At 44.2% G+C, this 16,969-nt stretch overlaps 1 protein-coding gene across 1 annotated transcript in view; it reads right to left on the reverse strand.

Moving 5' to 3' along the window:
• Positions 1-377: 377 nt before the first annotated feature.
• Positions 378-16,969, reverse strand: part of NUF2 (NUF2 component of NDC80 kinetochore complex) — a 59,535-nt gene continuing 42,943 nt past the window's right edge. The window contains exons 14-15 of the mRNA XM_043490850.1: positions 9,582-9,660; positions 378-2,414 (exon numbers count right to left, since the gene is read on the reverse strand). Of these exons, the coding sequence (XP_043346785.1) occupies positions 9,589-9,660 (72 nt within the window). The 3' untranslated portion in view covers positions 378-2,414; positions 9,582-9,588. The remainder of the gene's footprint in view (positions 2,415-9,581; positions 9,661-16,969) is intronic.

A 16,969-nucleotide genomic window follows, 5' to 3' on the forward strand; every position in this document is an offset into this window, starting at 1 on the left:
TGCTGAGGGGACTTTCCCACTCTCCTTTTTGACTTGTGAGAGGAGTCCACACACCATTTCTTTGACCCACGATCCTCTGAAGTCAAAGGCTGAGGGGAAGACTCAGGCCCGTCAGAGAGCCGCTGCCATAAAGATGATTTTCCGGCAGAGCGCTCTGTCCTTGTGGGATCTCAGTCGGAGCTGCTGGCAGAGGGAACACTTTTATTGGATGTGGCCCTCGCTGAGGCAGCAAAGGCACTGGGAGTGCTTGTCCGCGACCAGGATCACCTTGCTGCAAGTGCAACACTTGAAGCCCAGAGAGCCAGGCATACCTTTGTCCAGCGGGTTCCCCTCAACCGCCACCACCAAGGGTCAACACAAGAAGAAAGTCTTTTCTGTCTTGTTTTTTCTTGTTGTTAAGGCAGAGCTAAATAAATTCAGAAGAAAGCAAGAAGGTTTCTAAAAACTAAAGATTAACAACTGAAAAGGAGAGTTAACAATCTGCTAACCGAGAGCTAAAGGCTCCATCTCTAGCCAGGGTGGTTGAGAAGGAACTGAGGATGGTTAGCCTATGCATGCTGGCTAGCCCCGGGGTGCAGCACGAGAAGAGACAACACATGTGCAGGCCCAATGGACACTGGTACCAAAGTTCTCCCATCAGCAGCACAGGGATGCAGACACACCTCCAGTGGAGCACCCATAGCGACACTACTTGAAGGGTCAATAGTCCCAGGCCTCCTGTGGGGTCCTGACCCTTTTGCTCCAAAGTCCTTACTGGCCCTTCTGCTGGGGATGGTAGAGGAACTCAGGCCTGCCCACTCTTCTGGGTTCCAGTCCAGGGACTCTGTAGGAAGCCGCTCGAACCAAATTCTCCCATTCCCTTGCTACTTCCTACCTTGCCTCTTCAGTAGGCTTCTCCCCGACTCATGCTTTGATTCTCCCGCTCCAGAAGTCCACCTTCCTGGGAGGCTTCTTGGCAATCTGCTGCTGGAGGAGTTCCCTCCCAGAAGCCTCTCTGGCAGCCACCCCTGTCCTCTAGTCTGCAGCCTTTTTATCTCCCTAGCTGGTAAAAGTCCAGCAATTAGCCTCAGCTGATGAGATAATTAGTCTCTCTGTTAAACCCTTAGGGCATGTCTACACTGTGATAAAAGATCCACGGCACAGCTGCAGCTGGTCCAGGTCAGCTGACTCAGGCTATGGAGCTGTTTAATCATGGTGTAGACACTGGGGCTTAGGCTGGAGCCTGGTATCACATTAAGTGTATAATATAGACAAGCCTAAGTCTTTCCTCACATTACCTTGCCAAAACATTGTCACAGTTGCAGAGCTAGTGCACCCCTTAAGGTGTCAGGCTTTGTGCCTTCACCTCCCTAGAGTGGGACAGACAGTATCCCACCAGGCTTACCCAGCAGGTCTATTTGGCCCCTGAGACTCTTCCCTTCAAGAGTCTGTGATGAGGATCAGAGTGACCAGACAGCCTGTTTAAACCAAAACATTGTTCCTAAACAGTAGGAACAAAGAAAATATTTAGAGATCAAAGGATTTCAAAACAGTTTGCACACATCTATCCTACCATCCCCTCACAGTGCCCTAGCTTCTTCAGACACCCCAGCAGCTGCTTGTGTCAACCTGGTTTCCCTGAACAGCTCCCCAGCAACTGCCTCCCCACTGGAAAGAGTCTCTCTTTTAATCCAGCCAGAATATCTTTGTTCGTGTCTGTTCCTGGACTTTGCCCAAACCAGTTTGCTAGGCTCTGCAGGATGCTGAGCCCGTCTCCTCAGAGCCAGTGGCTCCGGCCATTATCCTTTACCAACCCTCAAGTGTTTGTAAAGGAGTGGCTCATCTTGAGCTATTTTTCTTCCATTCCTGCTTGTTCTCCTTACAGCCCCCTATTAAACTAATGTAGTCCTACAATAAGCATCTCAATAACCAGGTCAACAGTCTATTCATAAATAATTACAGAGCAGCCCCACATCCCTCACAAATGTCTCAAATGCAAGCTACATGGACCTCTTCTAGGGTGACAGTGAAGTTCATTCTCCTTGTCCACTCAAATCCTTTGTCTTCACTAATGAGATGCCACTTGTGTTAACAGCATGAGTGTGTTAAACACTTCCCCTCTAAGCCAGTGAACAACCTTCAGGCTCTAACAAGGGTTGTCAATCCTCCAGGATTGTCCTGGAGCCTCCAGGAGCTGAAGATTAATCTTTAATTAAAGATTATGTCACATGATGAAACCTCCAGGAATACCACGGTTGCCAATCAAAATTGGCAACCCTAGTAACAACCCGAGTTTGGATCCAAACCAACGACTGAGCGAAAAGCTCAATGTTCCATTAGCAATCTCTCCACGCCATCTAGTTGAGTTAGCATGTTCTGCCTCACTGACAGTTGAAGCTGCCTTGGGTACACAACTGCCCTTGCCTCCTCAGCATCTGTAATATGAACAAGTTTAGGAGCATTAGCATCCATTTAATTTTCAGCACTTAGACTTCATAATTCTTCTCGTTTTGTCACTCTTAATATTTATAAGACATCTGGTGAGTGATTGATTTTCCTTAGGACCCCTTGGTCATTCACATGTGCTTATCTCCAGCATGTAGGGTGCAATCAACGGATTTATAGCAGCCAATAAAAGTTGTTACCAAAAGTACAGTTTCTTTTTTCTGTGCGCTAATTTCTAATAACTCTTATGCATGATAGCAATTACTGACAAAAGTCAGCCTCTGTTAATAGAGTTTATCTCAGTTCATCATATATCCTTTGTCTGTGGAAGCATTTTGACAAGCCTGGGGTTAATTAAAACCAAGAAGACAATAAAATACACCTAATCAAACATTACAGGTACAGAAATCAATTAGCAGATTTATGGCACTTCGAAGCATTCTATAATGTGCAAAATTCAAAGAAACTGTCAGTTCCATCTCCCCAAGACACTGTAATTGAATTTCTAATTGAAACTATTTTTCAATAGTAACACAATCCAGCAAAGTTTAATTTGCATAAAAGTGGGGTCTGTAGAGGCCAGAGGAGTCTTAAAAAAAACACCACCATGAAGAAATCCCAAGCTGCTTCCCCTGTTAGAGTAATTATTATTATTATTATTTGCATATTCAAAATGTCCTAAAGTCATTTAGAATCAATAAAATGGCCAGCACTGTGCTGAGATGAAACTGGGATATGGCAGATTCCAGCAGAGAGATTTGAACTAGACCCTTCTAAAATAATCATGGTTTGGATCTCATTGCCCCAACAGATTTACAGCAGGTCCCGAGGGAAGCCCTGTAGCAGAGCTGTCTTGGGGCCCAGAATAGGGTGCCAGAATTCAGGACTGATGTGTGTTGGCACTGCTGGGCAGGGGATTTTTGTGCCATATCTGCTTGGACCACGTCAAGATGATGGTAAATGCTACTAGCCCCTTAGCTTCATGAGCACAGGATTAATTTCATTCAAGCTAGAAGGACAAGTTAACAGTGTGAAGAATGTGCCACATCCTCTGTCCAGGACTCAAAGCCTCCATTTGCCTTCTCAAAATCAAAACCACTTCCTGCACTTTCCTGAGTACCCACAGCCTCTCCTATTCATGTCTCCCACTTCCCCCCAGCATGATCATGACTTCCCAATGCAGAAAATCCGCAGCATGCTGAAAACTTGGAGACAGGATACAACAAACAGAATTTGATAGCAACAGAAATAACTCAAGCAACTGTCTACCAACCATACTTTATTTTCATATTCATGGACTCTGTAGCAGAATTTCCCATTTGCTCAACCAAAGTGCCTAAGAAATCAAGAGACTTAGTGTTAGAGTTCAGCAAATATTAAAAAAAATTCCAAACTATTGTTTAAAAAATGGTCTTTATTTAAAAAAAAAAATTAATGACTTTGACTGTTTCTGTTCCACAAAATTAAATTTTTTTCTGAAAATTTTCAATAATAGTTTTGATTAAAGTTTCTAATTAAAAATAGGAAAATGTTTTGGAAAAAGGGGTCATTCCAAGCTCAGAAAAAAGGCAACTTCAAAATGTTGAAGTTATTCTCCAGACAATGGCTCTGACTGCCAGATGCTGGGACAGAGGATGGATCACTCAATTGCCCTGTTCTGTTTATTCACCCTGAAGCATCTGGCATTGGCCACTGTCATCTGGCATGGCCATTGCCATCTGGCAATGGTCCATCTAGACAGGATACCTGGCTAGATGGACCATTGGTCCGAGCCAGTATGGTCAGTCTTAGGTTTCTTACGTTAATTTTTTCAATCAGCGCTACCTGTTGTGGTTCATGGATTATTTAAATGTTAGCTTTGAACCCCACAGCTAGTATTTTAGGATTCTGTTCAAGAGTTCGAGACTTAATTCTCAGTACATATGATGTTTACTCCTTCTAGCTTTTTGACCTAAATATGCATAAAAAATTGCAACATGGAAAACCAGCTTTGTCCCTCAGCCCTTTTCTTGGATAATTGAATGTTAATGATGTCACAACCAAATTGCTCTCAGTTACTTACAAAGGTTCCAGTAATGATAAGTCAATTCCCCCGAACACACAAAGACCAAGAGAAATCAGGAGAAGGGGAAAGTAAAAAATGGATGCTCCTTTTAGATCCATTATTGGGTGGTAGATAGCTTCAGACAAGGGTCATGGATCTTTGCTTTGGGTAGGCAGGGTCTGTGGTCAATCTGTTATCCAGTTGGAAAGGCTAGATTGGAGGTGAAGTGCCATTATTGAATGAAGTTCCCCCAAGGGCAGGTTCTGGTGGAGATAATGGTCCCTTCTGGCCTTGGAATCTATTTGTGATCCTCCACTCCTGACCTAGCACAGGCCCTAGAACTTCTCCAAAACAATTCCTAGAGCAGATCTTTTAGAAGAAACATCCAATCTGGATTTAAAAATTACCAAGTGATAGAGAATCCACCAAGACCCTTGTTCCAGATACCATCAGATGACCAGGCACACCCAAACCTGGGGCTGACTGGGGTTGCTTGGTAAAATGCAAGCAACTCCATGGCTGTGATCGATAGAAAACTACTAGTCTGATCAGTTTTCCTGTAGTCTTTTAGCCCAAAAGATTTTTACACATATAATGCATCCCTGGGGAGTCTCAAGATATATCAACAGGAGCACAGGTCTTAGAACCAAGGTCAAACAAGTTTCCCAGCATGTAGGACTGAGGAAAAAAACCTTAAAAAAGAGTCATCTAACCAAAAATCCAGAATTCACAGTGCATATTTCAAAGGTCTCCAATCTGTTGCACTCTCTCCTAAAGGGAGATCATGTTGCTTAATCCCATCCAGCCTTGCAAAAATCATACATAAATAACTGTATGGACTATTGCACAGTGTAGATATACAAAACTATATATATAGTTATCATTTAAGGTTGAATATTGATTATAGATCTATGTTGATTTACACATTTATTCTGTTGCATATAAGGTATCAATAGCTAATCATTATCTCTAATTTATGGGAGGATGAACAGAAATATAAACGAAAAAGTCACAAGAAATGGAAATTCAAGAGGAGTGTAAAACTAGATTTTTGTTTGCAAAACATGATATGAATAGAAATGTGATCATTGTGTTTTAAAGTGGACTGAAAACAGTTTTTAATTAAACCTTCCTTTGTAGTGCTTGGAACCCAAGCCCAACAGCTTTGGGCTACTGCATGAGAAGCAGGAAGTGAAACTGACTAGGAAAGTCAAACAAGCCTAGTTTCTCTTTAGAAATGCAAAAAAGAAATCAATAGTGAAAAGAGCGAAAAGTAAAATGAGATTTTGAAAATTCTTCAAATTTTAGGAAGTAACCAAACAATTTTTAAAATCAAAATAAAATTCCAGCTATACTGTGTCGCAAATAGAAACACTCAACCCCTGCAATCTGATCTAATTTTCTACTTGAAAATTATAAGCATGTACATTTTAATTGTATACTTTTTAGAAGTATAAACTTTTCAAGGATAAAAATCAAAATTTTATACATACAGATTTAAACCCTTATAGTTTGCAAGGAGAAAACTGAGTTGTGTTGGTGGGACAGTTGGATGGAGGGATGAAAGAGTTTTAAGGGCTTGTCTACACAGTAAATTACTGCCAGCAAGACAGGGTGTGAATTTACTGCACAATACACCAAGCTGCACTCTGGATCTTTCATTGCGCTACAGCAGTGTCCACAAGAGAAGTTACCGTGTGGTAAGTTGGTACACTGTAGATAAACATCCTGGCTTGCCACACAGTAAGTTGCTATGTAGACAAGCCCTAACTTTTAAATACAGCAGACACTATTATCTCTGACCTGCCCCACCGCTCCATTCTGCAGCTAATCACTCTATCCAGCCCTCAGCCCAATACTAGGAAATTCCCACACAAAAAACTTTGTGAAAATTAGTTAAGGTTCTTCAAGTGCATTTCTTCAAAATGAAACACTAATAGACAAGAAATCAGAAGTTAATTTATGCCCAACTCAATGCCAATCTCAAAGCATTAGCCCATTATCACATTACCACCACATAGTCACACTAATACCCCTCTAAACATTTTCAGTTCTACAACACTATCTCCTTTAGTAAGACAACACCCTGCACATATATACATTGTTAACAGCATCACTTCCACCATTATCTCCCTTGTTTGCATCCCTTTTTTATGCAGGATTACTCTTGTTGCTTGTTTTATGAATGTCACTGACAGCTCAGCAATACCGGAGGTCTGGAAGGAATGAGTATATAAAGAGTTCCAAAGTATCTATGTCAGCTAGATTGCATGGAGAGAGATTACAGAATGTAGCAGTCAAATAGAAATTAGGCAGCTTGACTGCCAGGCAGGCTAGTCAACAAAGAAGAGCCAGATACTTAGGTAACTTCCATTTGTTTTCTCACCACAATCTTCTCCCTGGGGCACATTTCCCATTCCTTAGAGTACCAGTTTGCGGGAGATGAGCGTTTATTACCCCAGAACAGGCAACTGTTCATCCAAATATTACCATACTTGAGATGAAATGCTGGTAGAGTCGGGGCACTGTCCACAGGGAGAGGCATTAATTCTTTTAGCGGAGCTGGTGGTCATTCACACTCAGTTATTTCTGTTATCAATGGGGGCGTGGCCATGACTCCACAGTTTAGGGTGGAATGGCGTTTCGCATTAGAGGTGAATGCTCTAACACTTTCATGCATACGCTGATGGCCTGGGAAATTGCTGTGCAACATCAGGGTGAGGACTTAACTCTGCTTCTTGGGAGATCACAGTTCCATAACCCCCCCTTAGCCTCTGTCAGCCAGCAGCAAGTAGCCCTCGGAGCAATGGTGCTGCACGGAGCACAATACGGGTCCATCGGACTGCATGAGCAGGAATGTTGGGCACAGAAAATGGCAGGTTTGGTCAGGAAGAGGTAAAGTATTGTTATAGTCTCCATTCTTGCCGCCATCCTTGCTGGGGCAAGATTAAAGCTGTGTGGGAAGAGTCACCTAAAATCTGCCTTTCCTGGTTTTCCACTGCTTGCGTTTAAGGTATGCGTGTGTGGGCAGCAGCACCGTGACTCTGCATTTCCTGGGTTTTGTAAGTCTGCAGGTGCTTTTTTCCCCCCAGTGCTGGTAACATTATTTAAGGGAACACACTTGGTTGCAGGGAGCTGGGACCTTAACTCAGCTTCTAACATTTCAGTTTAGGGTTTAAATGCTGCTACATTCCAGCAGGGCCCAGGGAAGGTTTTTTGATAAGTGATCTTTCCTGTTCTGTTGTTCCCAAAAAGAAAAGGAGTACTTGTGGCACCTTAGAGACTAACAAATTTATTAGAGCATAAGCTTTCGTGAGCTACAGCTCACTTCATCGGATGCATTTGGTGGAAAAAACAGAGGGGAGATTTATATACACACACAGAGAACATGAAACAATGGGTTTATCGTACACACTGTAAGGAGAGTGATCACTTAAGATAAGCCATCACCAGCAGCAGGGGGGGGGGAAGGAGGAAAACCTTTCATAGTGACAAGCAAGGTAGGCTAATTCCAGCAGTTAACAAGAATATCTGAGGAACAGTGGGGGGTGGGGTGGGGGAAGAAATAACATGGGAAATAGTTTTACTTTGTGTAATGACTCATCTATTCCCAGTCTCTATTCAAGCCTAAGTTAATTGTATCCAGTTTGCAAATTAATTCCAATTCAGCAGTCTCTCGTTGGAGTCTGTTTTTGAAGCTTTTTTGTTGAAGGATAGCCACTCTTAGGTCTGTAATCGAGTGACCAGAGAGATTGAAGTGTTCTCCAACTGGTTTTTGAATGTTATAATTCTTGACGTCTGATTTGTGTCCATTCATTCTTTTACGTAGAGACAGTCCAGTTTGGCCAATGTACATGGCAGAGGGGCATTGCTGGCACATGATGGCATATATCACATTGGTAGATGCGCAGGTGAACGAGCCTCTGATAGTGTGGCTGATGTGATTAGGCCCTATGATGGTATCCCCTGAATAGATATGTGGACAGAGTTGGCAACGGGCTTTGTTGCAAGGATGTTCCCAAAGTGACTGAGTCTGTGACTGGGTCCCCTGCATGGGGTTGAGATACCAATGCAGCACTGCCATGACATGTATTAGCCCTGATTACAGGCCTTTCTTTAGAACAGTGGGTCTCAAACATTTTCATACTGTGAGCCACTTACAACCCCCTCTTCTCCCTGCCGTGATCCCACATTTTCTCTGAGCAACTGTGGTGCTTGGTAGGTCATTGTAGGGTTGTAGAAAAGACACAAGAGGAAAGTAAGCTCAAAATCTGATGTGATGGGTACAGGTGCTTGGTTATGGTCCCTTCCTTCTGCGTATTTTGCTGTTTACATCCCTTCCCTGCAATCTGAACTCACATTGGTGGCTTTGAGGGTATTAACCCCACATTTACTATGGTGTGATCCAGATCAGAATCTGGCCACCTATATGGGGGGGTTTAAGTTTCTTAGGACTATGCACCTTTAATTGCCTCCAATCCCCCTCTCCCACCAACCCAATCTCTGTGGTTACTTTGCAGCTTGATTCTGGCTTCTTGTGTTTGCATCCCCTCCAATTTTGAAGTCACGTACACATTTAATCACAATAAAATTCACATCTCCTATATGCAAAAAAAAAAAAAATGAAGCAGCTACATCGGGGAAAACAGCTGATTGATTTTAAAAAATTGTTTACCAAAAAGCTCCCCAGAGCCGAAAAGTTCTGAATAGAGCCAGTTGAAAATTCCCCAAAATGTGCCGTGCTGACAAAATTTAATTGAAATTTCTAATTTTGAAGGAAAAAAACTAGTCAAAATGGTGGACAGAAATTTTTGTGAAAATTTCATTTTTTTTTTTTTTAAAACCAGCTTTGGCTCTAGACTGGAACTAGCAGACGATCCCCAGCTTGAAAACTCTCATCAAGTTCAGCCTTTTAAAAGAAGCAACTGTACAGACTTCTCAGATGCACTCTGTCCACAGATCACAGTTTGAGGGACGACCCTTTACAGGACACAGAATTATACAAATCAGAATTATACAAATTCTGATCTAAGCACCGAGATGAACTTTTTGCTTGGATTTTGAACAGAACTGACGTCAATGCATTTTGCATGTCTAAAAGTATTTTCTTTACCTCGCTGCTACCTCGTGCCCTGAATGGAATTGCTGGAATCCTGTGATACAGGCTGTTCTGGCTGGGATCTTGACCTATCCTGAAGAAAGAAATAATAGAAATTACAGAAAATCTATGCTGGTAAGTTTGATAGCCCAATTTTTCAACCACAAGAAAGTCAGAAAGTTCAGATAAGCTTAGGGTAAGCACTTGAACCTAGTGTCTGAATCTACCAAGATGCTCCCATTACTAATTACAGATGATCTAATAAGTACATACTTCTCACACTGCCAAGGCCTAGATGTGGGATGTAATAGAGGACAAAGACCTAAAATGAGGGACATGGAAAAAAAAAATATCCATGCAGAAAACTGAAAACTTCAGGACTCCTTCCTTCAGGTTAAATGGCCTTCTGTAGTCTCAGTTCGTGGCTGTTTTGTACTTGTTTTTAAATCTTTTCTGCTGTAAATACATTTCCAACAATCAAAGGGAGGGGACACCAAATTTATGTGGAACACCAGGAACTTGGGGACTAAAATGAGTGATGCCTCTCACAATAAGTGACACAGGAGGAATGTGTGGGAAGTTAACTAGGCCCTGGAGAGAAGCCATCTGGGAACTGTCCCGTGTCTAGTTGTTGGAGGTACTCATTAGGGGGAGCGGATTGTGCCAGAGACAAGGGAGGATTTCTGGCCACTGATAGGTGAGGCCAGTCTGGAATCTCAATGGCAGCTGGAATAGGAACCTTCATCTTCCCTCAGCCAGCACAAAACCCAATTCCAGTTCTGACTCCACCCTCATATCAGGAGCTGGCAGGCATTGAGGTTGAGGCTGAACTGTTAAGAGGGGAGGGGATCAGGGAGCTCAGGCCTGTGGGGTCAATGCCATCTCCCAGCCCTGCCTCTCCCTGACTTCCAGCCCTGTTGACAGTGGGGGCTTTATCCCCAACTCTGCTACTACCTCCGGGCTCTCAGCTTGATGGATCACCCCAGGTTATCCCCCCATACCTCTTTCCGTGCAATCAATGGCAGGTACCCAGCCTGAGTGGTGCTGTGCCCCCGTGTGCCAGGTTGCAATGCCATTCACTCACATTCAGCCTGGCCACCCCTCTGTCATTGTAAGGGCCCTCCCAAATGGGGGGCCCAGAGCACACTGCCCCTTGGTTCCTCCCCTGGGTGCATTCAGACCAGGGGATGGACAGAGATGAGGAAGCCATTGGTCCATTTCAGGCTGGGGAACACAGGGTGATCCAGGGGTGAGAGTGGATCTGAGGAGGGACCTAGTTTTGTTGAGGGAGGAAGCTGGGAAGTGCAGGGCTGGGGTTCTGAAGAAAGACCCCTCCAGTAGTTTAAAGGCCTGCATTTTCAAACATGGGTGCCCAGTGGCCCGATGTTGAGAGGTCTTGAGCAACAGCATCTCCCATTAGCCTGAATTTACCATCTACCAGGATGAAGCATACTCAAAGAAAGGGGCCTCTGGCGACCTCTCCTCCTATCCAACTCCCAGGCTGGCCCAATCCCCTCCCTGGCAGCAGGAGCAGAAGAGGCAATACATGGCCTAATCCTTCTATCTTCAAGGCCCCACAAACCCTGAGCCCACACGAACTCCCAATCTCATGAACTTCAAATCAGCAGCTAGGTGCAACATAACCAAAGCACAGGCACAATGACAAGGCCTAAATCTTTTGGACAATTCCAGGAAACTGGGGTGGAGCCAAGAGGGCCAGACACTGGCTAGCCCAGCCATCCTAGCTGATGCAGGGCAGGAAGGCTCAGGAGGACCTGGGGGAACTTGCATCCCAGCACATTCACAGTTTCTCTAAAACAGAGCAAAGCGCTCCAATCCCTATCCTATACAAAGGATACCCCTGCCCCTCCAGACTATGCCCCCTTGTAATCATGATGTGCTAACATGCAGTTTAGCTTCTCCCACCGCCTAACAATCAAGATAGAGTTCTGTCCAGCTGTTGCAGGGAAAACTCTCCCAGAACCTCTTTCTCCAGTACTGCTTTCATGCAACACATGATAGGAGCTTGCCCTCAGTTCCCTTTTACCAGGGGGACAAAGGGAGCATGGAAGAAAATACTAAGAAACCCCAACTGCAAAAATCACCTCTCTCTCCAATGCTAAAGTGCTTCCCTTTAAAAGTTTGCATCCTTTGACATCTTTGCAATTTCTTCATGTTCCCGCTGCTGTTTCTTGGCAATAGATAAGAAAACTTCCAAACCTTGCTCTGTGCTGGCAATAATGAGATTCAAAAGAAAAGATTTTTTCCTATCTTTCTGCATAAAAAAACCCTATGAATCAGAGCCCAGCAGTTCACAAATATTACTCATGTCATCAGCACTAAGAAAAGGGAAGATGTGAATAGAAAATGTTAAAAATGAACACAAGGAGCATTGTTTGCATATCAGAAAAATTAATCTACATAGAAAAGTGTAAAAGCCTGCAATTCAGAAAGCAAAGAATTAGGACAGCCCAGCTGAGAATAATTTTCTAGCCAGTTAATTTAATTGCATAAATCATTCCTTTGTTAGCAATAAAGGGATACAATTAAAATGAGATTGCTTCTCATTCCTATTCTCTAGAAACTAAAGGAATTGATTTTGGGGAAAGCATTCTTCCAAATACCAGATCGGCAAATTACATTTACCTTTTTAGAAACGCTAAATTATTTTACACTAATATCTTGGAGGGTTTAATTAATTATAGATCTGCCATATGATCTTAAAGAAATAATTTACTTAATGCTCATAGAACAGAAGTTTGCAAGTGTGCGTGTGCACGCGTATCACTTTGATAGATGGTCTGCAGATTTTTGCAAACAGGTCAGAAGTTGAACAAGTGGTTGTCAGGAGAAATATGAGGAAATATAATAAATGTTTAAGGGTGGGGGAGGGTTTAAGATTGCCTTGTTTAAAGTACTGATGCTTATTTGGTATTATATACTTGGACTGGGATTTTTTCCTGAATTCATGGCTATATTCTAAACGATAATTATTTCTATGTACAAATATTTGAGACCGAGTAAGTCTAAACTAACCAGTAATAGAGGAACAATCAGATCAAAGAACATAAAGAAAAGTTTTTAAAATCAGGTTGGACAAACACTAGTCAGGGATGGTCTAGGTTTATGTGGTCCTGCCTCAGGACAGAGCTGGACTTGATGACCTCAAGAGCTCCCGTCCAACCTTATATTTTATGATTCTGTATGAACCACCTATCAGAAAACAGAGGATTGCTTATGCATTTGCTGAATGTAAGAGACATTAGTTAGGTTTAAAATCCCCATAGTTTCCCCTAGCATCACTGTAGCACACCCTGCATGTAAACACAAATCTCTCTCAATTGTACCTAGGTCATACCAGGTAGCCTAGTCTTTCCCCAGGGTTAACCTGGACTGAGACCGAATCAATTCAGCTTTAATTGTATTATGCGCATGTGGACAGAGGTCACTGCCATGTGAAAACATCTGGGGCAATTAGTCTTCTTCCCGCCACCTGGAGCAGCTCACACCTTCCCCAGATCTTCAGGAGGTTGCCCAAAGCTGACCCAGCCTGTTGTAATTAGGATGCTTTACTCCCTTTGAACTGTCCTATATATGGCCTTCCCTCAGCCTCCTATGTTGCAAAAATCATCATTATCGGCTGCCCAGATCTGTCCAGGCCAAAATACAACAGGAAAGGAAAGGAGAAACTTGTTCAAAAATTGGCCCTTTGAAAGTCAGGGCAGAGCTTACCATGTTGGATGTTGCTATTCATCACCACCATGGCAAATCCCAAACTGCTATAGCCTCCTTGCAGATCAAATGCGATTCCCACTAGGTCCTTAAGAGGGTCTGGCGGGTTGTTCAGTCTGCGTCCATCATTCGTGATCTTATTGCACCACCAAAGCTCTTGGTGATCACATGACCACTGCAATTGGTTGTGGGCAAATCCTGGAGCTGGAGGATTTGGAATTTAGAGAGTTAAACAGACATTTGATCTATTCCTTTGAAATTCCCAGGAAAAGTATTGCGTTGCTATGGAAACTCACCGTAACCTGGGTTTTTCATCTTTTTCTTTGCAGGGCCATCATCTTCTACAGTCTCTGGCCTCTTCTCAGTCTGCTCCTGCTCCTCCCGAAATGGGGGCATGGTTCCTGTGGGGAGACTAGAATAAACTGCTCTCCTCTGCTTCTGCCAGTTGCTACATTCTTTCATCTACATTCCTGCTCCTCTCTACATACCAATCTGCATATCAGCCTGCAAGCTCTAAGGGTTCCTTCTTTGGCAAGTCATCTGGCTTGGCTTTTGTTTCCCTCTGCCAGTCTCAGCTATTGTTACAGCTCCGGTGCTTTTTCCTTATGGGAAGAAAAAGAGCCCATATGTGAATCAAACAGTACACTTGGTCTTTGTTCAGGAAGAAACCCACTGCACTCTTCCCCTGTTGGATTACCTTCCAGATCAATCCATTGCCTACCCTTGTTGCACTGTTACTCTGAGAGTCTTTCTGCTCGTCAGGAACAGTCCAAGTCCAGATACTTCAGCCTTTCATTCCCAGGAACTCCACCGGTTCTCCCTGAAAATGTGCATAGAAAATGAGACCAAACGCAGAAGGCAGGATCCATGAAATAGCTGGCGAGGAGAGGAAACAGATTCAGCATCTGCAACAGGGCAAGCGTGTGATTAGAGCAGTCACGTTAAATCATAGCAAGGGAGGTGTGAGGAAAGCTGGCCCAGCGGTTAAAGCAGTAACCTGAGATTTAGGAGACCTGGGCTTTATTCCCTCAGTAACCTTGGACAAGTCACTTAGACCTGGATTTTTAAAGGTCATTAGGTGTTGCTGTGCCACACCTAACTGATTTAGGAGCCTAAACCTCATTTTCAAAAGGGATTTAGGTACTATGGAGCCAAAATCCCATTGACAGTCACTCAGATTTAGACTCCTAAGTGCCTATAGCACTTTTGAAAATTAGATTTAGGTTCCTAAATCAGATAGGTATTACGCTGCTGAATGCAGCAATCCCCAGCTACCTTTAAAAATTTGGGCCTGTGTCTCTGGGCCTCAGTTCCCCATCTGTGCAATGGGAGAATAGCCAGGCCCTACCATACAGGAGTGTTTTGGGATAAATCCATTAAGATTCTGCAGCGCTCAGATGCTATGGTGACCGAGGAGTGGGGGGTGGATAAGTACCTTACACATGTAACCCTTCTGCCCGTCAGAGTCGGCAGCAACAAGGACCGGGCTCAGTATCTAGGGGTTCCGTTTCAATAACAGAATGCAAAACCGGCTCGAGCACCCACCCAGTGACCTAAGTCAATTACATACCACCCCCCTGGGCTCCCCTAAGAGGCAATACTTCCCCTCTTTCAAGCACAGAGTCCGAGTTAGAAAAGCCTTTTAATAAAGGAGGGAAACAATGCAGCATTATGTTGGGGAAACACCACAAACAGGATTCCATAACACAAACCATGAGCAAAAGACCCATCCCCAAGTAAGTTTGGCAGTGTCCTTTTCCCCTCAGAGTCCTAAGTCCAGCAACCGAACAGTCACCCCACCCACAGTTTCTGACCTTGGTCAGTGCAGCCCCAGAGTTCAGAAGTTAATCTGCAGAGTTTACCTACCAGCCTGGGTGGAAGGGAGGGGAGTATGGGGGGCATCTTACATGCTCCACTGCTCGGGTCGACGGCTGAGTGCCATGCCTCTCCATAGGATTCTGCTGCAGTCTTCACCGTCAGCTGTGCCTCTCCGCCACCCGTCCTGCTTTCCGTTCCTCTCCGCCAACCACCATGCTCTCCACTCTTCTCGCCACTCCTCTCCACTAGCCATCCTGCTGTCCACTCCTCTCCGCCAACCACCCTGCTAGCCGCTCACCAGCTTGTCTTCAGGCCCACGCACCTTAACACAGCTCTGTGATCTCAGCTCTTAGTAACTACAGCTCTTTAGTGACTTCAGCTGGTAGTAGGGGAGCCCCAGTGCTGGTGCATCACTAGGCCAAAGTAGGTTCAATACTTAGACCTAGGTATCAGTGATTTCAGCTCTGCAGCATGTAACAAGACTCCTAATGGAGTCAAAATTAGATCCGTTATTACATGGTGTAGAGAGGAAGGGTCAAAGTAGTGTTTAGGACCCTGAAAAGAAGCCCACACTACCAGGTACACACACCTATCCCCAGCCTCTCTCTCAATTCATCGGGTTTTGGAACCCATGTCCCTGGCCTAGCAAGTGCTGCTTAGTTGAGGACGAGTCCCTTCATCATAAAATGCCAAGTAGAGTTCTACAGTCCTTGACTCACATAACCAGGATAACAACCCATTATTATTCCTGCCCCAATAACAAAGAGAGTGGGGATCCCACAGCAGCCAAAGCGACCATTTGGGCAGGCAGTTCGTCATGTTAGGCAGGGTGAGTGTGCCCATGCAAACTAGCCCCTGAAGTTCTTTTCCACAGCTCACCACCAGATGTCAGGGTAGAGCTCATTCTGACACTGCTTGCACACAACATGACATCCCATGAAACTTTGTTTCTTCTCTAACCCATGCCTTTCTGGGAGCAACATGAACAGCTTGAGAATGGCTAGGCAGGTGGGAAGCCATGATCACTGTTGTCAGGCTAAGGACTGTGCACATGGTGTTACATTTATTACCCTGCCTCCCACTCAGCACACCTATTTGCCTCATCCACCTAGTGCATCTTATTTTGACTGCAAGCTCTTTTGGGCAGAGACGGTCACACACTGTATGTTTGCACAGCACCTAGTGCAGCCTGATTGTGGCCGTTAGGCATCACTGCCATATTAATGATAAATAAAGAACAATACCAGAGCCAAGCCCAGCACGGATAGTTCTTGCACCAGACTGAAGACACTTTCTCACATTATCTGTGAACACCAATGCAGCTTCTGGGAGCTGTCACTGGATCCTACCACTTTGGTGGGTCTGCCCTAACTGCTCCTACCAATAAGAATACCAGAGCACAAAGAAAGAACCAGGAGAGAGATGGAACCTTTCATGGAAAGCCACTGGCAAAGGAGAACAAAGATACTGTAGCAGCACTGATACATACAGGATAATTCAGGGACCGTACACTCATGCATCCACCTGTATGTGAATATTCTTCCACATACTGGTAGTAGACTCCACAACAATTGGTGCCTTGTAAATGCCCATAGAGGTACCATACAATCACAGAAAATAGAAATGGAGAAGGCCTCGACAGCCAAAGGGAAGATGCTATCTAAGTGCCATGCAGTGACCTAGTCTGTCCCACCACCCTGCTACAGTAGAATTCATCCTTCCATCCTGCTTTGTGCAGTCTAACTGGGCAAAGGGGCTTCCACCACTTCCCATGGGAAAGTAAGACATTCAGCGGCCTAGTAGATCTTCCACATCCAGCTTAATTTTTCCTTAATTACATCCCACTATTGTGT

The sequence above is a fragment of the Dermochelys coriacea genome, chromosome 8 (genome assembly GCF_009764565.3).
Source record: "Dermochelys coriacea isolate rDerCor1 chromosome 8, rDerCor1.pri.v4, whole genome shotgun sequence".
In the NCBI taxonomy this organism is placed as follows: domain Eukaryota; kingdom Metazoa; phylum Chordata; order Testudines; family Dermochelyidae; genus Dermochelys; species Dermochelys coriacea.